This window comes from Onychostoma macrolepis, chromosome 17 (assembly GCF_012432095.1).
Source record: "Onychostoma macrolepis isolate SWU-2019 chromosome 17, ASM1243209v1, whole genome shotgun sequence".
In the NCBI taxonomy this organism is placed as follows: domain Eukaryota; kingdom Metazoa; phylum Chordata; class Actinopteri; order Cypriniformes; family Cyprinidae; genus Onychostoma; species Onychostoma macrolepis.
In genome coordinates this window covers 4,729,157-4,756,754 of record NC_081171.1, presented here as the reverse complement: position 1 = coordinate 4,756,754, position 27,598 = coordinate 4,729,157, and the positions used below count along the sequence as shown (strand labels likewise).

Here is a 27,598-nt window from a genome sequence, read left to right as displayed (position 1 = left end):
ATCTTTCAGATTACCCTGCATTCAGCTGGAAAAACTGAGTCTTTGCTGACCCTGTGACCCACATTGGCTTGAAAAACAGATTGTGTGTGTGTGAATGTGTTTGTGCAAAAAAAAAACTAAAAAACAGTCAATCAAGGCCAAGGTAATGCAATGAATGCCGCAGAAATTGCTTGTGCGTTTACTGTGGTCATTGAAAGACAGATCGGGAAAAGATGGAAAGGGAGTAAGTGCTCAAAAGGATGAGGACTGAGAAATGCAGGATGCCTTTTTTTTTAATCGAAAATAATCTGAATGAAAGACCCTTTATAAAACGATCCATCATGCATTTCTTTCATGGTTCTCTCCTGTCTGGAGGGTCGATATTTGTCCTTCAGCAGGATGGTTGAAATTGAGTCGTGTTTTTGTAGGATGGCTGTGTGTGTATTGTGTGTGTGTGTGGCGTGTGCTCTGATCAGTTTCAGGTTGAGTGAGAGGGCACCGGTTCTTAAATCGCTGAAGCGAGATGTGTCTCGGTGAGTTGGTCTCAGCGTGGGACTGGAAGTCTGTTTGTGTCTCTTTCTCAGCTCAGAATCTGACTGAGGGAGACTGGCAGCTCTGCGCGGACGCTTTCTGATTTAAAAACGCTTTTTTTTTTTTTAACCTCAAAGGGCCAACAGAACACACACAAAAAAATGCCAGTTTGAAGTTACAGACTCCAGTCACCTCGAGTCTAGTCAGAATTAAATACAGCATGAAACTTGACCTAATTTCTGTGCATGATTCATCGAAAGAAAACTTAAAATTACATTCATTTCTCTAGTTAACTTTTCTGCTGATGTATCCAAGGTCATTTAATAAATTTGTTTTACTCCAGTATTTTTAGTATTGTTTGCACTTGCAAAACTGTTTGGTATTAGTCTAGGCTGTATGTTATGGTTGCTTGCCAAGGCATTTTGAGCTAGTTTCTACTATAGGGGTGATTGCTTATTAAAACCACACAAGTCAAAAGTCATCACTTAATACTTAAACTAAAGTTTGGGATCAGTAAGATGTTTATATTTTGTTTTTAAAGAAAATTACCATTTTTATTCAGCAAGGATGCATTAAATTGTTCAAAAGTGACAGTAAAGACATTTATAATGTTCCAAAGGTTTTCCATTTCAAATAAATGCTGTTCTTTTGAACTTTCAAGTTTCTTGAGCAGCAAATCTGCATATTAGAAAGATTTCTGAAGGATCATGTTACACTGAAGACTGGAGTAATGGTGCTGAAAATTTAGCTTTACATCACAGGAATAAGTTACATTTTAAAATATATTTAAATAGAAAACTGCTATTTTAAATTATAATAACATTTCACAATTTTGCTATTTTTACAGGATTTTTGATCAAATAAATGCAGCTTTAGTGAGCATAAGATACAAAATCTTACCAACTCCAAACTTTTAATGGAAGTGTACATAAAATTTTAAAAATCCCTAGCCATAAGTATGAGTACATTTTGTAAACTTGCTTGCATATTTTTAGAATTTTGTAAATATTAACATTTCATAAGTTAAATGTATCACTAATGCAGTTTTATTTTCTCTTTAAGGCTATCAAAGACCTTCATTAAAAAATATTGGTTTATCTATTTGTTGTTTCTCCAGCCTAATGAATAAATGCTTGAAACTCATTCTTATTTGAATAGTATCATGGCTCCCTCTAGTGGCTAAAGTCATGTCATTTTGTCAGTTGTCCTCTGGTTTCATCTTGACTGTTTTTCTGTGCAGGTGTAAGGTGGCGTTATGCCCACTGGAGGATTCTGGGAGCTGTAGTTTCCTGTTGCTAAGCTCAGTGAACCGCAGACGAGGAGAACAGAGCTGCCATGGCTTTGATTGACAAACACAAGGTCAAACGACAAAGACTTGACAGAATCTGCGAGGGTAAGAAATCTCACACTGTCCCTTAAGTACTGTGGCGGTACCATGGTGCAGTGATGGTATCAGATGGCGATACGTAATCATACACGTCTATATGTCCAATAGACTTCAAGGAATATGTAATTTTGGGGGGTTTTTCTTTATGCAGTTCGTTAGTAGTTGATAAGTCTCTTCTGCTCACCAAGGCTGCATTTATTTGATGATAAAAATACAGTAAAAACAGCAATATTGTGAAATATTTTTCCAGTTTAAAATAACTGTGTTCTATTTGAATATATTTTAAAATGTAGTTTATTTCTGTGTGTGATTCAAAGCTTAATATTCAGCATCATTACTCCAGTCTTCATTGTCACATGATCCTTCAGAAATTATTCTAATATGCTGATTTGGAGCTCGAACCACCACGAATAGAAAGTTCAAAAGAACAGAATTGTTTGAAATGGAAATGATGAATATGTTTACTGTCACTTTCGATTAATTTAATGCATCCTTGCCAAATAAAATCATACCAAACCATGATGTTAACATTTTTCCAAAGAAACTATGGTAATTCTGTAGTTTTTATTTATTTTTATTTTTGTACTTTTTATAATGCGTGCATATATATATATATATATATATATATATATATATATATATATATATATATATATATATATATATATATATATATATATATATATATATATATATATATATATATATATATATATATATATATTTGAGTGTTTGCGTGTGGGCATGTGTGATAAATGATGTCATCTCGGGTTTCCTGAGAAAGTTTTTCCAGCTTCCCAAAAATGTTCTTATTGGTCCCATTTGAGAGTCATCAGAGGCAGATTAAAAAACCAAAGGAATAACTAGTGAAACTAAATGCACATTTACTCCGAAACACATGCTGAACGTTCACCAAAGTTGACATCAGTCATGATGATGCAATGTTCCTCTAATGGAGCAGGAACTTAAATTACTGTTTAAACCCCATATCACATATACATCGACGCGCACGTACATGCAATCAATCTGTAATCCCCGAACGCTGGGAAAGTTTTCCATCCTTTCCACGGAAAAACCACGGTTTGGCATCTCTCCGCTGCCTGATATTATAAGCGTATAAAAGTTTGCATTTGGCTCCTGGACCCCCTCGCCGGGACTCCTGAATGCGGTTGATCTGGCAGCCTTGCGTTTTCTTCCTCGCACATCAATTAGGCCCACGGTTAGGAAACCGAGGAGGGGAAATGTGCCTCTGGGGATGTTGTAAACTACACTGTGTACAAAGAGGAAGGGCCAGAGAGTCATTGGTGTTTTTGGTCTGACACAGTGTAGTTTTCAGATGTGAGATGGGCTCCACTGACCGCTGAAATGTTGCTCTACAGCTTTATATGTTTATTTGTTTTATGTTATGGTCATTTTTAGTAGGTTTCTGTGTATAGTAAAGGAAGTCTGATGTGTTAAAGTTACCATGACATGCATTATTCTGGTCTTACTGTTGCTGAATCATCTGTGCAGATTGTTCCAAAGAAAAATAGTTTGCTTTTGTGATCTTTAATCAAAACATGCTCTTCTTCTGAAACTAATTTCTTTGCTGTTGATGTCATTGGATAACGTTAACCAATAGTCAAATAGCCATTTAGACGGTGTTTTAGTAAACTTGTAATCAGTCTGTCTCCGTTCTGATATGGACCGGCCCTTTTTGATAATTGATTTGACTCATCCCACATTTTTTTCTTGTTGAATAATACTTGGTTGCATCATATTGTGGACGTGAAACGAGTCTGTGAATAGCCATGCTTTAAAAAATATGTATCGTTTAATGTGTATTGCATTGCACTTTTTCAAAGAAGTCGAGGGACGAGTTGAAGTAGTTTTCTGTGGTGATTAACATTATGCCTCCAATGCTTTTGTCTGAACTTGAACTTGTATTGAACCTGCAACATTCCTTTAATGCTATGCGAGTTGTCCTTGTTTCATTCAAAGAGAAATTTCATGCATGCTTGCATTAGAAAATAAAGCTATTTGGATTGAATGTAGAATTATTTATTTATTTTCCTAATAAAAATGTGATTTTATTTATTTCTTTAAATAGTTGTGATTTTTCTTTTAAAAAATGTAATACAATAAATAAAATAAAGTAACAAAATAATATTTATTATTATTAATATTGATGTATTAAATAAAATAGGGTTTATTACGGTGACAATATTTCACTAGTATTATTATTGTTATATTTTTTATATTCATTTTTATTTTATAGTGAAATATTACAAAAGTAATGAATCAAATTTAATAATACAATGAAGTAATATTAATTATTATTATTTTACAGCACAATACATTTATTTTATTTATTTTGAACACAGTGCTGCACTATAAAACACGCAGTGCATATATTTTATTAAATTAAACTACAGCTTCTGTGATTTGGAAGACTAAAAGTGTCTCAAAAGAGATGTTTAAACAATGATGTTCATCAGGTAGAGATTGTAATTTGTTGGAAGATCAGTAAATTCCTCTAGGAAGCGTTTCATTGAGGGATTTTTAGCTATTGGGCTGTGGCATCCCCTATCACAGTAGTTCAATAGTGCTTCCATGTAGTGCAAGTGTGTGACACATTAACCGCTAGGTAAAGTTTCAAAGATCAGGTGTCAGAAACTCAAGTCGTAGTCATATTCCCTACAGCTCCAGCACAAAGCCTGCAGTCATCACATCTGCAGCCGCTGGCTCGTTAAACGCATGACTCGTTTTCCCAGAGTTGGAAAAGCAGAGTACTTCAGTATACCTCCTATAACGAAGAAATGTCAAGTCTCCCTCTTTCCTTCTTGAAAAAGAGCCTTATTACAGCACCGCGATGGGACTTCCCAAGGGAATTCTGCTGGCAGAGGAGAAACCAGCAGAAAAGAAGAACTAAAGAAGAGAAATGAGGAAGTTAAGTTGTGAATGCATTATAGTGAGATGTTTGAATAGAGAGCTGTCAGCTGCATTGCTGTGCAGAGGCTGCCTAAGAAAAATGTATTAAATGGTGTAAAGTCTGAGAGCTCTTCTGCATAGCTGTTGCTTGAGTGGTTATAAATTGGACTGCACTGTTTTTCCGAATGAATATTGTAGCTGTATGTGTGCCTCAACCAAGGTTCCTGTGCTTCTGAGAAGAAAAGAGACAAGGCTCATCACAAAAAGTTAATTGTGTTTGCGGCTCTTGTGATTATAATGGAAGATTAGGGTATTCAGATTATTATAGCAGATGACAAGTAAATGTTTAATACCCTTGCTGGGAAAAACAGGTCAAGCTGGTTTTTTGGAACAGAGTAGCTGGGTTGTGTTTGTATCAGGGAGGTCTATCAAACCCAACCAGCTTGACCCAGATGGTCTACCAGCTCAAACTTGGATCAACTAGCTAAACATCTAGACCATCTTAGACCAGTTATTATTAACCTAAAACTATTTAAAATGTTTTCATTTATATGGACATACAGCTGAAATAAAATAAGATAGTAATATGCATGCTAATAAGCAACTAGTTAATAGTGAGAATTTGTTCCTCTACTAAAGTGTAACCAAATAAAATATGAATATGAACGTTTTTTTCAAACAAAATGTAGAAATGTTGCCTTGGCAATTAACTGAAATAAAAAAAAAGTTTGTTTGAAGAGCTACAATTTCTGAAACTAAAATAAAAATAAAGCAAAAAAATAAAAAATTATGAAAGCATGTAACAAAATTACTAAAACTTAAATTTAATTGAAAAAGTCCAAATAAAAGAATTCAAAAAAAAAAAAAAAATTATAATAGTGTGTAAATTATAACACAATAATGCTGTCTTAGACCAGATTGAAACCATGATAGAGTTTAAATCATTTTGTACACAGAGCATTTCTTTTAATCCAGTGTGAGTTGTTCTTTTCGGAATAAAATGAGAACATTTTTGATAAATTGGCAGTTTATAAGCAACTTTAATATATAAAAACACATACAGCATTAGGAACTCCCAGCTGAACAAGAAAGTGAGTAAATTAGTTGAAGCAATGTTTCATTTCACCGCATTCTGCTTTTAATCACTTCATATCCTTTTTTTATGAATTTGCTTCCCTCAAAGAGCTCTCGTATTAGTAGTCATGTATAAAATTGCTTACACATGTATTCCCAGATAGGCAGAGAAGCTTGTTGAAGCCAAACGTCCCACGGTGTTTTGTATTAGATTAGTCGCAGTCTCTCGGGCACAAAGGATTTATGAAAATTCTCTCTCTTTTCCTTTGTTTCTGTCTCTCTGTCTTTCTCTCTTTTGTTCCTTAAAGTTCTGCAGAAGGATAACTAAAGACAGTGTTGCCATGATACTGCTCTCCTTGATTTTTTCATTGTGATGCAACTGTACTGATCCGTGTTGTTTTTCTTTTTGGTAATTGTGTAGCAGTTGTTAAAGAATCCAATATAATCCTCACTGCGTCTGTAAGCGAAAGTCACAAAAAGAAAGAAAAGACTCTTCCAGAGAGATTTGGTTTCTTTTGGCTGTGTTGCATACTCTCTCTTACTCTGTGCCAAAACCTAGTGAACTAGTAAGGCATCAGTGCCACGCTCCAAAAGGTAGGCACACTAAAACCTGACAAGTTAAGTATACTCAAAACATTTGAGGAAACTTATTGCCTCAAAAAAAATTTAGTTTGTTTAATCAAATATTTTAAGTTAGTAGAGCTTTAAAAATGTTATGACAAATTGGGTGGGGCTTAGAGCCATGGGAGCCAAGCTAAACAGCTCATTCATTCTGATCTTTATAATTGCTAGTTGTGCTAGTTAACAAAATCACACTAGTGCATGCTAATGTAGTTATCAAAAAGGCTCTCATTATACTATTGCATGTAACTAATCATACAACATGCAGTATATATAGTCTAAGTAAGTTTTGCTGTCATCCTCAACCTAACCACAGGCGCTACTCTTCACCATAATGGTAATACTACAAAACCAACATAACCGAAACCTATGTAAATCTTAACATAAGACAACATTTAAGTACTAACTTATGTTTCCCTATGTTAATCTTGTGCAAAACACACAAAACAACACTTAATTTCAACATTTTTTCCCCTTGTTTGATGCAAAGCATGCTGGGAACTAGAAAACTCAATCATTTTAAGTTCAGCTTACTACAACGACATTTTGAGTGTACAGAACTTATTTCAATTGAGTCCAATGAACTTTCATTATTGTTTGAGTGAAATTAACTCATTTCATTTAATTCATTTCACTGTTCAGTTTTACAGTGCAGCATAATTATAAGGGAGCTTGACATGCAGCATGCACAGAGAAGTCAATCCCAGCATGCAATGCGCTTATGAGGTGAGAGAATTGTTGATTATGAAAATAATTATTTTCTCTGTTGCTTAAAATTGTTGACAAAAATAGTGCATTCTAAAATAATGTGTTTTTGTGTGTCACTGGCTCAGCAACAAGTTAACTCTACTGGCATTAGTTCTTAGGTTTGAATCTCCAGTGTTGAGTGCTTTTTGTGTGACATGCCTGTGAAGAGAGTACAATTAGGTCACTTATGAGTCAAGGAAACTATATTGTGGGTCGTTTGCAATCTGGGAATGCTAATGTATTCAGGAGTTGTTGATTCTGAACAACAGGCTTAAAGCCAAAATGAAATTCCTGCCATATCTGTATTACAGGCATCAAACAGTGTTTCATAAAAGTCAAGGGATCAAAACAAAGCAAAGTGCTGGAAAGTCACTTTAAACTCTGCAAAGCTTTAGATGGTATCAGAATGCAGAATGTATCGCAATGACAGTGGATAGTCAAAGAATATGCCCTATTAATTTTATCCTCGCAAGTCTCTTTCTCTCCCTCCCTCCCTCTCTCTCTCTCTCTTTCTCTCTTTCTCTCTCTCTCTCTCTCTCTCTCTCTCTCTCTCTCTCTCTCTCTGTTTGTTGGGATCAGAAAGGATTTGGATGGAGTGTTTCAGTGGCAGGTGGACAAAATCTGTTGACGACAAAAAGCTTTTCCTAAACCGAAAACTCAAGATTCAACTGTTAACATTCATATTGCTGGAATGTTTTTCATGCAACGCATATTTGCAAGCCTTTAGATATTGTAGTATTATTTGATGTCCCAGATTTCGCCTTTCACCCCCTGTGGGTTTTATAATGCTTATCTTAATAACATAGCCATGCTTTCTCAGTGGGGAATAGCAAAACATGGGGTGAAGGCTTCTTTGTTTATGTAGAATGAATGACTAAAAAAAACTATATTGGTACATTCAAGGGATTGTTCAGCTGAAAATGAAAATTCTGTCATAATTTACTCTCCCTCTTGTCTTTCCAAACCTGTATTAATTTATTTCTTAAAGAATGTTGAGGTCCAAACAACATTGACTTTAATTGTATGGACAAAAATCCACTAAGGCGTTTTAAAGAAAATACCTTCTCGTGTTTCACAGAAAAAAAGTCAGGTTTAGAACGATGTTAGTAAATGTTGACAGTGTCCTTTTAAAGGGTAACAAAGAATTTTTATGTTGTTCTGATGTTTCTAAGAAATTACAGTGTCCTTATGTAATTTCACTAAAAGTGGTATCGCAATTTGCTTCAGATCTAATTGGTTTTGTAATGAAGCTGTAATCCACAAGCTTCCAGAAGCTTTGTGACCTCATTGTTGGTGTGCTGTGAAGGGTGTTTGGAGGCAGTGGTTCATATAGCTACACTGGTGTCGGCTCGGGTCATAACGCAATAGATGAGTGGTGATGCTGGATCTCTGCATTTGCGTAGCTCTGCAGGCATTGCTGGCCCATTATAGGATTATTGTTCAATCAGGATTTGACGTTTCCTGACAGTGCTACACGATTCTGCCCTGCTGCATTAGATCTGTATTATTTTCACTGGCCCGCCCCACTGGCCCATCTCTTGGAGTCCAGCAAAGACCGCCTGCTTAATGCCAGCTGGCCAGGCTTTTGAAAGAAGCACAGACCACCTCAACCATTGGCATCAGGTAAGCGTGTCCATGGCAGCATGTGTTCCTGTCCAAAGGGATTTCATTGTATTCATTATCATCAGTGACACATTTTGTGCGAGTTTGCATGTGACGTCACTAGGGTGAAGAGTGGATTTAAGCTGGCTTTATTTGGTCTGTAATCCCTCATAGCAATCTGAACGAGTAAAATGTTCGGAGTTGGAGCGGATCAGCGTCGCCGGATTATCACAAGCCCCTGCCTCCCCCACACCAACCCTCCCCTTGTTAAAATTTTCCTTCCTGTCTCTCTATTTTCTCTCTTTTTCTTTCCCTCTGTCGGTTCACGCTTGTCGCTTTGCATTGCCAGAATGGAGTAGTCAGGCAGGCTTCAACTACCAACGTTATTTGTGAGAGTGCTTGGTGTCCTCTTTCCTGCTTCCATCACCACCAGCAGTATTCCCCAGATTAATTATTCACCGGTCGCCAAGCAAGAGGAGCCATTTGATAGCCAGACCTTGCCACTGTGATAGAGACGGGAGACAGAAATTACAACTGGACCTCAGGTGAAAAGCGATACTTCTGTTTTATTTTTTTTCTTTCACCCTCCTTCCTTGCACCACTTGACATCATCCTGCAACTAGAAACTTAAAGGAAAACCTTTCTAATTTTTCTTCCCTGTGAGTAAGGTATATCTCTTCCTCATGTTGATCTCCAGCAAGCAGTTGCCGATCGGCCGCTCCCAGAGCTGGGACACGCTGGGTGGGAATGAGGGTCATTGGGAGCGCAGTGACAGTGTTTACGAGCAGCAGGCCCGGATGGCTGGTCGACGCAACTCGTTGAGCTACGGAGCGGATGTGGGAGGGGGATGGTATGAGCCACCGCCTGGAGTGCGTCCCCCTGACCTGGATTTGAAACGGGAACAAGACGCCTACCAGGAATCTCTTTACAATCAGGGATATTTGGATCGTCCAGAGCCCCGTAACATAAGAAAGAGTTCCGTTCCAGAGTTAAACAGCCATTACGACCGGTCACCCATGGCTCACCGTGGTTCCCTGCCACCCCACGACTACTATCAGCAAGACTCAGGCATGCCACCACGGCCAACTGAGGGTTTTTATCGTGGAGAGCAACCTCATTCTCTTAATCGGTCATCTTCACATTATGGAATGATGGCTGGTCCTCGGCAACTGTGGGAACAGAGCTCAGCAGGTCGGCCTGGTTCTGGTGCCCCAACACCTGGCATACCTCCTCCCCCACTTCCAACTGCTCATGACATGGGTCGTATTTACAGAGAACCATCCCTGCCTGGGCCCCCACCTGCTACTCCTGGCACCAAAATGATGCAGGATGGGCAGCGCATTCCAAGCCGTGCACCATCTCCAGCTCGTTATATAATGGAGCCAAATTCTCCCCGTTACGGTGCTGAGCCACCTGCCTCTCTAACTAGCCATTCAGTCTACAGTGATGTTAACGGAAGGCCGATTGATCCTCATCAGCCAACCGCCACCTGCTTGGTTGTTGATCCAGTTGCTCAAGGAATGGATGGAACTGCCCGAGGTATGGTCATGCATCCGGAAAACCCCTCACCATACACCATACAACAGCAACAGCAAGTCCAACAACAGGCTCAGCAGCAAGCACAGCAACAAATGCAACAACAAATACAGCAACAGCAAATGCAGCAAGCTCAGCCAGTGCAACAAATGCAGCAAGGTCAGCCAGTGCAACAAATGCAGCAAGGTCAGCCAGTGCAACAAATGCAGCAAGGTCAGCCAGTGCAACAATTGCAGCAACTTCAGCCAGTGCAACAAATGCAGCCCATTCAGCCAGTGCAGCAAGTTCAGCAGGTACCACAGGTTCAGCCAGTGCAGCAAGTTCCACATATGCAACCCGTGGCACCCCCGAATCCTGTCTATACTCCAGCTCCCCCTATAGCCGCTGCCCCAGTAAACATTCCAAGTGTGGCCACTATTCCTGCTCCATTACCTCAAATTCCTGCTCAGCCTCTTACTGCTCCTCCTCCTCCCACTGTTCCTCAGACCCCAGTGGCTCCTGTAGACCCTAAAAAAAATGCGGACCCTGAGTTTCTGGCACTGCTGCAAAAAGAGGGCCTCTCAGAAAGCACCATCACCTCTCTACTGCAGCAGGGCTTTGACTCCACTGCAATGCTGGCTGTTATGGAGGAAAATGATGTGCGTTCAGTGGCTCCAAACTTGGGACAAGCTCGGGTTCTGTCACGTGTTGTGCTTTGTTGCAAGCGACCACCTGAAATCCTTCCTGCTACCCCCCTGCATCCCAGTGCTCCAGCCCGTGGCAGATCCAACAGCTTTAGCCATCGCAGTGACATTTACGTGCACCAGCCACCACCCTTGACTCCGGGCATGGAGTCCCAGTATATGCAGCCACCCTCTACCCCCATGCAGACTATATCTCCAAGGATGGGTGAAGGTTATAGTCGCAGACCCAGCAGTGCTCCCTCCCAGCAGCTTCTTGAGACCAGTGGGTATCCTGGAGCCAGGTCTGCAGGAGCATACAGTGGTGCTATGGTTCCAGTCCAGCCTCGCCCATTGTCAGGCTACAATCCTCATGCTGGCTTGCCCATGCCACCTATGACTGCAATGTCCCAACAGGTAGCCATTCCATCACATCTACCAGGAATACCACAACAAATGGCAGCTTTGCAAGCCCCAATCCATGCAATGCCACAGCCATTGCCAGCAGTTCCTCAACCAATGACTGTGCCTGCTTTAGCGCCGCAGCAGGCTCCAAAGGCGTACACCACCAACTATACTGTACCAATGGAGTTGATGAAGAGGGATCGGAGCTTGGCTACAATGTCACCCATGCATAGTCCCCATGTAAGCCCACAAGTAATGCGCAAGGCTGGAGTGTCCTCAGACAGAGCTCTAGTACCCGTTGGTGGTGCCGTCCCAGGCCAAAATATGAGTCTTGCTAATCAGAAGCTCAGCCGGCGTACTGGACCTCCGGTCATTGTCTCCACTATGGCATCGCCAGACACAAGTAAATCAAAGCCCTCTTCCATTGCCTTCTTCATGTTCTCCTTTTTTCCTCTCCTCCACCCCCTCCAGTGCTTCAGCTCCTAACTGTCTGTGTCAGAGTGAGCGTGTGTGAATCATACGGTTGTAGGTTAATTGATTCAAGTTATATTTCTCCCTTTGAACTTCACTTTTAAGAAATGCTACACAGAGAAACCTTCTTTTGAAGAATAAACAATTGTGTTTGTTGTTGAAATAGTAATGAATTGAGTTGCTAATGATGTTCCTACATGTTTTCATACCAAGGCTCAGCTTATTTTGTTAAAGATTATCAAAGCTTACGGAACTGGTTTGTTTTGTGATGGATCAAATTCAGCTTTCTTTTGTACATGAAGGCTTAGCAAAGATGAATTAATTTAGTGAGTTATAATTCATCATCTTTTTATACCTTGTCATTGCATAATTACATGCCACTAAATTTCTGTAGTCTAGCACAAGCTCAATTAAAAAGTATGGTAAATTTGTGCTAGAATGCACAAGCATGTTTTCATTGTGTTGCCTTGTGGTTCAGTGGCCTGTTATGTTATTAGTCAGTCACATTTTTGCAGTATTAGTCATTATCAGCTTCAGGGTGTCAGTGACTTAGATAGTGTTTTATTTTGGCTTGGTATTCTGTATTACATTGCTTTTATGTATGTTCTGTAGTAGGCGTATCTAAATGGATTTGGACTGACATGTTTTATTTTTATTTTCATGGTTTGTCTTTGCTAGTTTAAACCTCTGTCACTATCTGCCCGTCGCAGCTGATCTGTTTGACTAAGATACTGTGAGTGAAGTGTAGCCTGTCAGTTAGCGGTAGAGCCCTTTGATACATGTTTGATGTGAACTGTCACTTTGAGCCATACACAGGCAAGATCAGAATGATGGACTGGACCAGCACAGGGAGAGAACGACAGTTTAGTGTTTTTGCCAAGCGCAAACTTCAATAGGAAATTTCCATTGTGAGAATCAACTGAGCATGTAGTTTTTTAATTTATAGTTAACTTGCTTACATGACATTTAAGAAAACAATTTTCATTATTATAATGCAAAAACATACATATATATATATATATATATATATATATATATATATTTTAGCATGAAATGTCATAATGCAAACATTGCTTTATTTTCTTTTATGCAAAATATAAATATTTAGATTTTGGTGTGAAATGTGACTGTTTTTGTGGGATTCATTCAAATGTTTTTGCAGGACTGATGTTGATGCATGTGCTAAAGACTGTAAAGGGTCATATTTCTCTGTTCTTCAATCACACCTGGTGCAGCTGGTGTAAGAGACCGTTTCCAGCCCACATTGGCTGTTTCAGAACGATGACCAATGACTGCACTGAGGGGAGGGAGGCAGCGCTGGGAGTTTTACTCTGAGCCGAAATGGAGATGCAGTGTCAGACCCCGGCAGGAAATTAAACAACACATCACCATAGTCAGGCTAATCACATTGTGGTGATAGTAATCAGAGTGTATGGATATGATTGGAGAGCCTCTGGGGTGGGAGAGAAATGAGCGGTGATAAACATTATTAAAGGCTGACTGGTTCAGTGCCTGGTGAGCGAGCGGCTTCAGTAGGGTTGGGCAGTATGACCAAAATCACGGTATAAGTTATTATATTTAATGGTAACAGCATGTATCCCAAAATAGTTATTAGTGCTGGAAATCCGAGGAAGGATGGTTTATATGTTAGATAAGCGTAGAAAAGACTATTTTTGGATAATCTAGTGGATTAGATACTTTGGAACTTGATGGGCTCAAATCACAAGATAAGGTTATTTATAACAAATAAGTCTGACATCAGTACAAAAACAGTTGTAAATTATGAAATTCTTAAGTTAAAAATAAATTACTAAAAACATTTCCACCATGTAAATGATATATGTGCTGATTGAGACATTTCTGCTGTTATTCTTTCTACTATGCAGTGCATTTAGATATTTGAAGGATTAAAAAATGTAGTTGTTTGATATGTTGTGTTGTAGTGGTTTAAGTACTGGTTGACCTACCCATCCCTCGAAAAGAGGAGAGATAGCATCGTCATCTTTTATGACCGACTCTAATCCACGGCTTCCTCATGCATCCTCTCGTTTCGTTACTCTTTCAAAGGCTTCCATTTCCCTTTGTATCTTTTTTCCTCGCTTTGCTTCTGTTACACCTTCCCTGCCGTCTCACTTGAGTTAATGGGTTTAGCTGGCTTTCGTTCCATATAATGAAACCATTTCTCCAGTGCCCCAGTCATCTCTGACTCCAGATGTTTCAGGTTGGATAGAGTCAGAATACATTGCTCATGTCCTAAACATCTGTGAATACCCCAGCGGACAAGAATATGAGCCCTTCTCTTATGAACAACAAAGTCATTTGCATGTGGGTGATGGTTGTTTGTTTAGCCAGTAATTTCGTCTGCTAATGGACAGGCTGAAGACTGCGGGCTCACAGGGTATTCCTTAATTGTGTGTTGCTAGGTGACCTGTTTTTGGTAGCGACGACTGCTCGGATTTTTTTATTATTATTATAATTATTATTATTGTGCCTTCTCTTTTAGAAAGCATGCACATACACCATCATTCTTTTTTACGGTCTAATACATTTCAATGAACTGATCTGAAAAGAGCCTGCTTCCTTGTGCCTTGACCATATATGGTCATTCTAAATGCCCCCAAGACTAATTGTGTCTATATATGGACATGCAGGGACGACCCTGGCAGAAGACCTTCCTTTCTAGTAAGAAAGGATTGTGTAGCCATGGCGATGGGTGTTGCGGTCAAGCCAAATGAGGGTTTTCCAGGTCAGGTGTGTCCATGTGTTTGTGTATAGTTGTTTGTGTTTTATTGTGTCTGAGGTATTATTTGATATTGATTTTGTTGCTTTGGAAGTTCTTTTAGAAAGAGAGCTCCGAGGACTGAGCGTTTAGAGTGATCACCCTGTAGTCTGAGATAAGCCGCTCCTGGTCATGGATCAGAAGCGTTACGCTGAAAGGAGGCTTCATGGTATGCTTTACTGTAGCACAGGCTGTTTAGTTGAGCTATTTTGTTCTAGGCCACAGTGTGTCTGTGTATTCGCAGGTGACCGACCGTTAATGCTGAAAGGCTACATTTGAACTAGATTCGCATTTTCTGAAGGGAATACTAGTGAATCTGTGTAATGAAATGCAGCCACTTTGCCACTGGCTTGACAATGTGATTGTTTTAGTTTTTATGAAAGAGGATCAATATACTTTCATTTTTAGTGTAAAGATGGCTGTGTTTAAATATATGCAAGGACAAGACCAATCACAATTCAGTATGCAGATACTGTAGTGATGTCATCACTGTTGTTTACTTTTTGAATGGCAAATGAGTCTAGCTAACTGTAGCCTGATAAATAGATGGCACATTTATGGCTAAAATGTTCAAAATAACATTTAAATTGACTAATTTTTACTTTTCTGAACGCATATCACTGTAATTCTATGGCATTTTTAGGAGTAGCATGTTGCATACCTTTGATGTATGATGTATAGATTTGTATATGTAAAATATATGCATTTATGTTTATGCCAGTAGCTAATATGGTGCAGATATATACATAATATCTAGCAATTTAATAATTGCAAATTAGGTGCTCAGAAAATGATGAAATTAAAAGAGAACTTATTTTACTCAAAATTCAATAAAAACATTCAGTTGAATTCAGTAATCTGAATGGAATCAGCTGTCACCTGACATTAAGAGTGCTATCTATTTCGGTTTTTAAGTCTAGACTTAAAACGCATCTTTATTCTATGGTCTTTCCTGATTTTTAATTTATGGATTAGTATTGTTATCTTGGATTTTAAATTTTATTTTGCTTTATACTTTACTGTATGTTATGATTGTTTTGTACAGCACTTTGGTCAGTGTAAGCTGAATTTAAATGTGCTCAATAAATAAAATGTACTTATTTACTTAACCAATATTTGGTCACTTTGAGATTATGTTTGCAGAACTTTGCACTGAAAAAGTCAAAATTGCTAGTAAAAAAAAATGCTAGCAAATTCCACAAATTGAACATTGGAAATTTTGAAATAAAAAGACTGAAATAGTATTTTCTTGTACTTCAGTAATGTTTTTTTTTTTTTATAACTTGTTGATGTCGAGTAAAGTTGTATTCATACTACAGATTTATTTGGTTTTGGCATGACTGTCCAAGAAAATAAAGGTGGCTGGTACAGCTTAAAAATGACTTGTACGCAGTTGGTGTGCATTAATCTGTAGAAATTTGATCAGTCTCTTAGGAAACTTGGAGGAAAATTAACATGGAGTAGGAGAAAGAGAGGAAACAATGAATGAGAATGGAGGGCAAAAGACGCTCAAACCCAAAAGTCGTTTCAGTGCTGGTTTGTCCAGCTCAGCATATTCATTCACTGTAGGTTTCAGAAATGAAAAGAGAAGACAGAGAGAGGGAATGAAAGAAAAGAGATTAGAGAGGTAAAATCCCACTAGCCATCTGTGCAGGACGGGCCCAGTGGGAAAGGGGAGGGGGGTCGGGGTTAGTGCTCTCCATCAGAACATAATCCTGCAGAAATGAATGAATGCATGTACTGTAATCCTTGTCCGCAGCAGGACGACTCATCTGACCTGTCTGTGACGTATAGAACTGTCCCGCATGGCATATTAGCATTAAAAAATCGGAAATGGGTGTGATATTTGTTTGTTTGAACGTATGAATAATCAATTTGCCCTGGTGCAGCGTGCAGACGAGAGCTGTATGTAAACAACTCCCAGCGTCTGATATTTCCTACTTCATAAAATGTTAAACAACTTGTAAATCACTTATGCTGTAGCATTATTTATTTGTAAATGGCTGTGGATAACAGCATCTGCTAAATTAATACATGCATTGCATGTTGCATATATATATGCAGTTCACTGCATAAGTCTGTGTACACCTTAAATCTGCCTTTTTTGTGTCAGAGACACAGAGAACAAATGCTGAATGAATAAATGGGTGTCAAACTAGGGTTAAACTGTAAGGATGGGCTGATAGAGAGTGAGTTTCTGGCCAGTTAACAGAAAGGTCACTTGCTTTATTGGGCCAGTACTGTATTATTACAGTCTCATATATGAATGTGGATTTTTTTTTGCATTGCAAACTTAAACATTTGGTTTCATGTGATGTATTCAACATTGTTGTTGCAAAATCTGCTGAACTAAATGTCACCAGGTTGCACATTTGTCTGATAGTCTTGGAAGCATTAATTATAGCCAATGCCATTGTCTTCCAGGAATTTTTTTTGTTTTTGTTTTTTTACATTTATTGCTCCTATAGCTGTATAATTTGTTTTTTTTATTATTTCTGATTAAAAACTGATTGTTTTAACTTGTTTTAAAATAATCACATTATGATGAAATAAATGAAATAAAAAAAATGTATTATAAATATATTATTTGTTTATTTTCTATAAAATGATATAAAAATGTAAAATATAATATGATATATTACATCATATTATATTAATAATATAATAAATGCATTATTATAAATATAGTAAAAAAAAAGTGTTCTAAAGCATTAAAAAGCATGAAAAAATTAAAAAGATTTTTTTTATTATTATTTCAGTTAAAGTTATGTTCTATTTCAAGTAACAAAAATGGTTTTATGGTTTTAGTTTTAGTTAATAATAACCCTGATCCCTCTGTAATTGCAAAGAGTTTAGAAACAAAGAGATGTACCATGCAAAAGATGAGTGTCTTTGTAAAGAATGAGAGAACATGTGGATGGTTGCAGAAGAGAATCCTTGTTTACGATTTCCTGTGTGTGTGTGTGTGTGTGTGTGTGTGTGTGTGTGACAATGTGAGATAGCAAACAGGTCCCGGTGAATTATTCATTGTGAGAAAATGAAAAGGTCACGGAGATTGAGTTTCATTCGTAGATGGAGAGGCAGATCTCTATATGAACACAGACAGCGCAAGCAGACGCAGATGTTGGATGGGTCTGAAATTGTTTAGCACTTTAATTCAATGCAAACTATAGAAGAAAAAAGACATGAAAGAATTGTCTGATGCTTTGAATGCTGTGTGAATTTCTATACCTGCAAGAACAGACTTACATGTGTACTGTACATCTGCTCAAAGAAACTTGTTCAAGTCATTGTGTAATGATGTTTGCAGCCTATTTTGTTTAAGTGAATAAAGCGATGAAGTATTTCCTAATGAAACAAGAAAAAAGTAGACTGGGATTTCGGGAATTGATTGGATTGTGAAAAGTGGGTGTTGAATATCAAAATCGAGTCGGGTGATTAAAAGAAAAGAGTTATAATAAGACCGACTGGTGACAGTAACATGCAGCAATGAATCATTCTTATGTTTTCATCTGATTTTGTTTTATTTTTTTTACTGTAACCATGTGTGTTTGTTTGTGTATAAGTGTGTGTCTGTTTTTGCTGTAACTCTACCCCTAATGTTAAGCACTGTCACCTCATAAAGAGCCTCTGTCTTTGGTGTAACAAAACACAGCTGTGTGTGTGTGTGTGTGTGTGCATTGTAAACCTCTCGTTCCCCGGTCCAATCTCTTGTTCTGGAAGGCCAGATGGCTCCTGTCATATAGAGAACTAACAGAAGGAGGGAGCGAGAGAATGTGAAACTAATGAATAGAGGGGAATAAAGTATTTTGGGGAATGAAACCGAGTGAGAGAGATCACATCTGCTGTGTATGTGTGTGTTCGCTTCAAGAGGGTGAGAATGAAGATTGAACACTGGGCTAATTACCTGTGTTAACACGTTGTTTGTTTTCTCTTGTTTGGTCACCACACCAGGTTTGCATGCCCATCACTATGAAGTAAGAGTTGAGATTTTATGTCATTGTGTAATAACGTATGTAAGGTGAAGGGTGTCATTTCATCAGCACCAAACAAAATTGCATTCTGAGTTTTGGCTGGAAGAACCTGTTTGTCTGAACAATGATGGACGGACAGGTGTTTAAAACATGTTATTAAAAAGGATTATTATTTTTGCAGTTCTGTTTTGTTGACCAAAATAACATATTTCACTCTTAAAGTAATTCAAAAGAATTTAAAGAAGTCGTGTTCTTGGTCAGCATGACTTCATGATAAAAATTGTGTATGAGAATAAATAATTAAATAAATTCTTGTTTGTAAGGCTTCAAAATGTTTTGACTATATATCAATATGACTACAAAGTAATTATAATAATAATAATTTAATTAATTAATAATAAATTATTCTTTTTTTTTAAATATTAAAAATAAGAAATTTTACTCTTGGAATATTTTACTGTAAAATAAACATCTAGTATTTAAGAATAAATATTGTTAAAAATAATAATATTTTTACAGTACAACTGTAAAATTACATTACTAATATTTAACCCCATGAAGAGATAAGTTTGTGCAGTTTTTAATCATGAAAACACCAATCATGAGCTGCTTGAATGTAAATGAACACAGTGCTGCGCTTCACTTTGAAACACACTTTGATTTATTTAATTAAATCACAATTTGTGATTTGATTGATTTGACACGTCATGCTTCAGTTTTTGCACTTATGAGGTCTGTCAAGGTTTCTTGTCCCAAAAGCAGTTATAATTTAGTTTTTAATGTCCATTTTCTACTCTCTCTCTGATCCTTTTAAAGGGGTCATCGGATGCAAAATTCACTTTACAAGTAGTTTGAAAATAAATGTGTGTTGGAAGTGTGTGTACACATCCATCCTATAATGATACAAATCCATCCAGTGTTTTTTTTAAATCCCTATTTTAAAATTAGGGCTGCACGATATATCGCATGTGATTATTTATTTAATGCACATCTTGTCAGTAAAGCCGGTTCTGTAATCAGCGGTAATTTCCATCACGTGCGTGGTTTCACATGGGGCAGCATTTACTACACAGAGCCGCTGTTCACTGATGAGCTGCGCAAATCCACATTGATAATGAACGCACGGGTGTGAGTCTCGAAATGTCTTGTTCACACAGCAGCTTACAGTTGCGTTTGTAATACTGTCTGTATGAACATGCAACGGGAGTCAAGCCCGTTCCTTACCAGTAACCATAGCGACAGTGACCAAAGTAAAAACTGATGGGACCTAAAACTTTCAGATGACACGCAGCTCATTTCTCCATCACTGTAACTTACTGAAAACACACATGAAAACACGTAACACATGGTAGACGCGCGTTTGTTCAGCAGATCATCTGTCTCGCCCGCTGTATGACGTGACAGACAACTAGTTGTCCAGTCCTGACCCTAAAGAATCGTATCAATCAACTTGTGGAAAATGGGCTTCCGATGACCCCTTTAATAGACCTCATACAGGCCGTTTTCCTACTGTACCTTTATGGCTTTATGTAAATAACCTCTGTTATGATTGTCTAACCGCCCAGGTGAAAAACAAGTGCACTTCCATGATGTACTTAATGTGCTCTATTTTCACGAACTAATTTTGTACTTAATATACTAAAAATGATCCTTTAGTAGTACTTAAGGTCAACTTAAGATCGTCTAAGTGTACTCAACTGTGCTATTTTGAGACACCATGAATATGAACTAAAATGCACTTTTAACATACTATCTTTGTATTTAAAACATTTATTTAGTTACCACTTGTAGTACACTTGAACCTATCTTTCATACACTAGAACACTCAAGTGTACTACAAGTGGTAGCTAAATAAATTTTTTTAAATACAAAGATAGTATGTTTAAAGTGCATTTTATTTCATATTCATGGTGTCTCAAAATAGCACAGTTGAGTACACTTAGAGGATCTTAAGTTGACCTTAAGAAGTACTAAAGGATCATTTTTAGTATATTAAGTACAAAATTAGTGTGCGAAAATAGAGCACTTTAAGTACATTATGGAAGTGTACTTGTTTTTCACCTGGGCAGTGTGCTTCATACCGTCATCAAGGTTTGGAATGTTTGTATATACTAATAGGTGTTCATATGTAAATGTGGGCGGGCATATGTTAATGAGCTCATTGTAACATCATAACCACAATGATTTGTGAAAGCAACGTATTTGCATATTCGTTTCCATAAATCTTCTGTTTGAACTGGGGGATGCATTGTGTTGTAAGCATAACAGTATGTCTGTATACACTGTTTGATTTTAAATGCATAAGGAAAATCCTGTTTACTGTGGTAAGTCCCCTGTAAGGCTGATATTGTGTTATGTCAAACTAATTGTGTTGATCTGGTTCCTCGGTGTTGACCAGCTGTGCGTTATGTGACCCTCCACTTATATGGTGACTGTTCAACAGCCTTAAATTCCTTTCTGTGTGTGTATTTTCTGAAAAGTGTGGCGAATGTCTTGACTTTCACTGGAAATCCTGTTAAGTGATTTGGGACGGTGTGTATTGGCCACTGTGACGGTGTGCTCGTTTGGTCTTAAGTAGCTTAAAATCACTCATTCAGCTACAACGTGAGCAGCTACACGTCTTTTGTGTCTGTGTCTGCACTATGCTTTGTTTCCTTTCAAGTGTTATTATTCATGTAGTGTTCATTAATTTGCTTGTTTGCTTCGGTGGTTAGTTTGGTCATTTTATAGTTTGTCCTTTCATTTGTTGATTTATTTGTTCTTTCATTAATTCGATGTTTGTTTGTTTGTTTGTTCTTTCATTAATTTGATGTTCAATCATTTATTCTTTTTATTGTTCAGTCATTAGTTTGTTCATATTTTTTTGGATTGTTCTTTAGTTTGGGTTTGTTCTTTTTGTTAATTTGTTTTTTAGTTGTTTCATTCATTCATTCATTCGTTTGTTTGTTCTTTTCATTGTTTGTTTGGTTATTATTTTGTCAGTAATTTTTTTTAATGTTTATTTCATTCATTTCACTTTTGGTCAGTATTTTGTTGTTTTTCTTTTATTCATTTGTTTTTTATGTTTGTTCAGGTCTTTTTAGTTTGTTCATTTTTTCCTTTTTTTGTTGGATCATTTGTTTGTTCAAATATTATTATTATTTTTTTTTAAACACATATTTGTTCATTCATTGATTACTTGATTGATTGATTGATTGATTGACTGATTCAATCAATCAGTCAATGTTCCAATCATTCATTATTTTAATCATTGCTTGTTTGTTTGATTGTTGGTCTTTTTTTTTTTTTAACTTTTTTTTTTTTTTTTTCAAGCATATATTTGTTCATTCATTACTTGATTGATAGATTAATTAATTAATCAATCAATCAAACTATCAGTCTTTCAATCATTTATTCCTTTGTTTGTTTGTTTGGTCATTCGGTAGTTTTTCCTTGCGTTTATTTGTTTGTTCATTTGTTTTATGTGCATTGTTTTCTCTTTAGTTTGTTCAAATGTAAGAGTTTCTTTCATTACTTTGTTCTTTCAAACAGTCATTTTTTCTTTTGTTTCTTTTTTTTATAGCTTGTTCTTTCGTTTGTTAGTTTGGTCATTTTTCATTTCTGTTTGTTCTTTTCACTGTTTTTCTTTAACCTTCATTTTGCTTCTTTCACAAAGCACACACACATACGGTGTTCACATTACATAAGCCAAATAAATACCATTTTAATAGACAGAAGTGACTGTAATTTTCGAGCATAGAGGGAGGGCGAATGAAAGAGAGGCAGTAAGAGCAAGAGAAAATAAAAGAAAGAAAGGCAGGCGGAGAGATGTGTGGAAGGGAGAGGCTGGCAGTCTCTAACCACTGTGGTCTCCAAATCATAAATTTGAGAGCGAGGGAGTGCGGTTGAGGGGGAAAAAAAAGGAGTGGGTCGAGAGAGAAAAAAAAAAAGAAAAAAGAGCAACAGAAGGGGGAGTGATTGGAAGCGTGAGGAGTGGAACGGCACAACTCGTTTGCACTGGCACTCGTGTGGGAATTTTTGACCCTCTCCCTCTTTCCGTGACTCTCCTCGACTCGGCCAGACGTAATTATTTCTCTCCTTTTTCACCTTGAGAGGTTTGCTCTAAAATGAGACGAGAGGGGGGATGAAAACGGCAATCAAGATGGACAAACCCAGAGCGAGAGGCTAGAACGAGAACAAGGAATAAAAACAACAGGCTCTTCTGTCATTCTCTGAACGCTTCCCATTCTGAGCAACTGACCAAAGACGAGCAAAAATCTCTGCTTACCCACATATGGGGGAGTGAGCGAGCGACAGACAGACAGCGAGAGGAGGGAGACCCCCAGGACACAATCACAGGAGAACGCTTTTTCTCTGCCACCTCCCTCCATTTTTTTTTCTCCCCCGTTTTTTGGGCTGCTCTTCATGGGAGGAATGTGGAGGCAGCATTTTCCAGGCAAGACGCATGTTTCCGAAATCGGCCAAAATAAAAAGTGTGTGTTTGCATGTGTGTCTGTGTCTGTGTCTGTGTCTGTGTCTGTGTCTGTGTCTGTGTCTGTGTCTGTGTCTGTGTCTGTGTGTGTGCAGTTCTCAGTGGTGTCACAAGCGCATGTCTTGGCTGCTCTCTGTGACACATCTGCAAACTAGTTTGTGTGTGTGTGTGTGTGTGTGTGTGTGTGTGTGTGTGTGTGCGCGCAAACACACACAGTGCATTGTGCGCCTGACTCCTTATCATTAGTGTGTGTGTGTTTGGCAGCCAAATCCCTGGCTAATAGATCAGGAGGGGTGGAGAGAGAAGAAAAAGTGACGCAGCACAGATACGCTCTTATTAGACACTCACACATGCACCTGGTTCATTTCAGGTCCTGGACTGCCATTCAGTGATCTGACTGTTTTAACTGCTTTTCCTGCAAGTGTCTATTTGGTTTGGAGCAAAAAGTGTGCTTTGTGTGTTATCAGAAAGATTGTTTGTGTGCATGTGTGTTTGTGTGTGTTTATTGTGTGACGGTGAGAGATGAGGTTGCTTGGTAACCACAAGCAGCAGTTGACAGTGAGGTGAAGCACTTGGCTGCCAGCTTTTTTTTAATCCAAGATTGCTTGTGTCTCTCACACACACACACACACTTATTAAAATCACAGCGGCACACCTAAGCAAGAGGTGGGGAAACTCACACATACGGTGTGATGTACACGCTGCCATATTTAACACACAAACACACACACACACAGATCCACGTCAACGCAGCTCTATGGAAAAATCTCCTCATTTCCTTTTGTTTTTACAGACTTTTATTGTTCATGGGATTTCACAGAGAGTATTACATTTCTCTCGCTCACTCGTGCACTCTCATTAGTTTCACATGCATTACAGGCATAGTTCACTGAAAAAATAAAAAAAAAAAAGATCACTATTTACTTACCTTTGTGTTTTTACAAACTTTATGATGGAACACAAATGGAGATGTTTGGTAAAATGTTCCATGCTGCTTTGTCTGTTTAACAAAAGCCATCATTTACTCCTCCAAAAAAGTACCTTGTTTGAATAGAAAATTTCAAATTTAATTTCAAATTTATTACAAACAGACCAAAATTTAAGTGATTTTTGCTTATCTTTGTCTGTAGCTTTCAAGTATAACATATTTGGTCTTTTCACATTGTGATTGGTCGCCTGACACGTAAGGACCAATGGTGTTCAGTATTGGTCCCTGCTAAATTTTTCTTAGTATTTTTTTTTTTTTTTTTTTGTCTTGTTTTTCAGTATACATATCTAAACATTCTTAAATTAACATATACTTACTTGAAAAATGTATCAAAATAAATTGAGTTTATGCTTAAACGAGAATTTTTTATTTAAAGAGAAAACAAGATTATTTTAAAACTGAAACTAAAATCAAAACCATAAAAATAAACATTTTCATCACTTAAAAATAAACGTTAACTCAAAATAAAATGCAATATAAAAAATTTTAAAAATTTATAAATATGAAAATTTAAAAAAAAAAACAGATCAGCTAGCTGCCAAAGCAACATTTCTAATTTTAATTTGGTTTAATTAAATAAAAAAATCTAAATCTAAAATTTGAAATGCAAATGGAAAATATTAAAATAAAAACTATAATGATACCCAAATAATTGGCAGATATTTTTCTTGTTTTAAGCACAAAACATTTTGAAAAATTTTATAGTGTTTTAGAAAACAAGACTTTTACAATGCACCGTATTTGAATGTATGTGATTGCAAATGACATTTGAAAGCTTTGGTGGAAGGAAAGTTTTCCTCATATAAAGCTGTCGTATGGTACAGAAGATTATGCACACAAACCATATCAGCTGCTTTTATGGTTCTTTTGTTTGACATTTTTGCAACTTGACAGCCAATGGTCACCATATGTTTTCACTGTATGGAAAAAAACTGAAAAATTCTCTGTGTTCCAAGGAAGAGAGAAAGTCATGGGTTTTAAAACAACATGACGGTATGTAAAATAATTCTCCCCGCTGGGAGAAAAGTGGAAGACTGAGAGAAATTGTGATGGCATTGGCAATAACAAATAAAAAGCCTTGCATGTCAGAAATCGATGTTTTGTCAGGATCTTTTGTGCTCTGTGATCAGAGTAAATGTGGAGATGCTGGTGGAGAATGGCTGAAGGGCCGAGATTTCCCCTGCCGCTCTCTGATTGGATAATTCCCCTACTTGTCTCTGATTGGATAATGGTTGTGTACTGCTCGGCTCAGGCTCTGTTTGTTTAAAAATCACTGAGTTTAAGTTTATCTTCGTTGTTCTTGTCCAAAAAAGCTTTTAGAGCTCTGAAATTGTTTATGGGTTAGAAAATGAACAGTCGGCACAGTTTTGTGAACATTGATTGGTTGAGCACCTACATGAGTGTGTGTGTGTGTGTGTGTGTGTGTGTTAATGCTGGTCTTCTGAGAGCCCAATCGTCTGTCCTTCCCTCTCTTGATTTCTCCCGCTCTGATCGCTCCAGCATGTCATTTGTGTTTCTGTTTGATGTGTCCACTGCTCATTTAAAGCGTGCCAGACCCCTGATCTCTCACATTCCCTCCGAGAGACCCAACTCTGCCTTAACATCTCCCACACAATTATTTTTTAATAATAATCTGGTAAATAATTCTCATTTGAAGTCTTTTTTTTAAATGCATGGTGGAGAGTGAAAATACAGAAAGCAGAGAACAAGATGTTTCCCCAAAGGCTATTAAATAAAATGTATTCATAACTCTGCCCAAATGCTGTAATCTCCATGACAACTAGCCACATGGCAGGGGGGCGAACGGGAAGTTCACTTTTTTTCTCTCTCTCTCCCTCTCTCTCTCTCTCTCTCTCACTCTTTGCAGGTATAAGGCCGCAAATCATGAATGGTCCGATGCATCCTCGGCCGCTGGTCGCTCTGCTGGACGGGAGGGACTGTACCGTAGAGATGCCCATCCTGAAGGATTTGGCCACTGTGGCGTTCTGTGACGCTCAATCAACGCAGGAAATACATGAGAAGGTCTGCTTGAACTGTTTTTCTTGCATAATATATGTGTGTGTATTATGAGGTGCCAAACAGGAAATAATTATATAAAGATCTGAATATATATAGTTATAAGTCAAAATATATTATGTCTGAATATATAGAAGTAAATCTGAATATATAGTTATAATTCTGAATATATAGAAGCAAATCTGAATATATAGTTATAATTCTGAATATATATGTGTGTGTGTGTGTGTGTGTGTGTGTGTGTGTGTGTGTGTATATATATATATATATATATATATATATATATATATATATATATATATATATATATATATATATATATATATATATATATATATATATATTATTATTATTATTATTATATATATATTAGTTGTAAGTCTGAATATATAGAAGTGAATCTGAATATATAGTTATAATTCTGAATATATAAATGTAAATTGTGAATATATAGATAGATATAAATTTGAATATATAAATGTAAATTATAGAATTATAGAAGTGAATCTGAATATATAGTTATAATTCATAAATAAATAATTATATAAGTCTGAATAAATAAATGCATATCATGAAATCTGAAAATATGTATAAATCCTGAATATACTGTATAAATGCAAATATGGATATATATTGTCTACATCTCAATATAACTATATGTTTATTATAAGGCATATCAATATATTTTTTATTAAACCTGTACATACTTTATATAGTTATCAATTTAAATATTATACTATATTAATTAATTAATTGACTTACAATTGTAAGTGCATCTCACTAATCTAAACCAAAAGGATTATTTTCCATATTCTTTAAAAAAGGCTGGCTGTGGTGCCAAAAGGTCCTCACAGTCAGTGACAATGCTAATACCCATCTTTTCTACACAGTTCAACATGGCTGAGAGGGCTAGGGAAATTGCCAACAAAATCATATGTTTACAAATAGTGATTGGAGTGAATAGAGACAATTGCAGCAGCATGGGATAGACAGTAATAATTAAAATAATTAATATAGTACAATATCTGCTTTGATACATGTACAGGATACACAGGCATATCGTTTTCATTAAAAAAGCAAGAACATCTGCCTATTGACATGCCTAATAGTAAATATATATTTATGTTGAAATGTAGACTATATATATTCAGATTTGCATTTATATACTCAATATTTATAAACATACATTGTGATTTAAGATTTACTTCTACATATTCGCAATTTACATTTTTATATTCAGTTATAACTATATATTCAGATTTATTTCTATATATTCACAATTTACATTTATATATTCCGCTTTATAACTATATATTCAGATTTACTTCTATATATTCAGACTTATAACTATATATTCAGATTTACTTCTACATATTCGCAATTTACATTTTTATATTCAGAATTCTAACTATATATTCAGATTTACTTCTCTATATTCAGACTTATAA

General features: G+C 36.8%; 1 protein-coding gene across 9 annotated transcripts in view; it reads left to right on the top strand.

The window, feature by feature from the left end:
* Nucleotides 1–27,598, top strand: part of ctbp2a (C-terminal binding protein 2a) — a 54,633-nt gene that overhangs the window by 13,435 nt on the left and 13,600 nt on the right. For 5 of the 9 annotated variants that reach the window (XM_058748871.1, XM_058748872.1, XM_058748870.1 and 2 more), the window contains exons 2-3: nt 1,751–1,903; nt 26,002–26,156. In XM_058748871.1, coding sequence (XP_058604854.1) covers nt 1,846–1,903; nt 26,002–26,156 — 213 coding nt within the window. In that variant the 5' untranslated portion in view covers nt 1,751–1,845. Of the gene's footprint in view, nt 1–1,750; nt 1,904–7,811; nt 11,855–22,312; nt 23,111–26,001; nt 26,157–27,598 lie in introns of those variants that run through there. The other 4 variants (XM_058748867.1, XM_058748869.1, XM_058748868.1 and 1 more) reach the window with 3 other exon arrangements.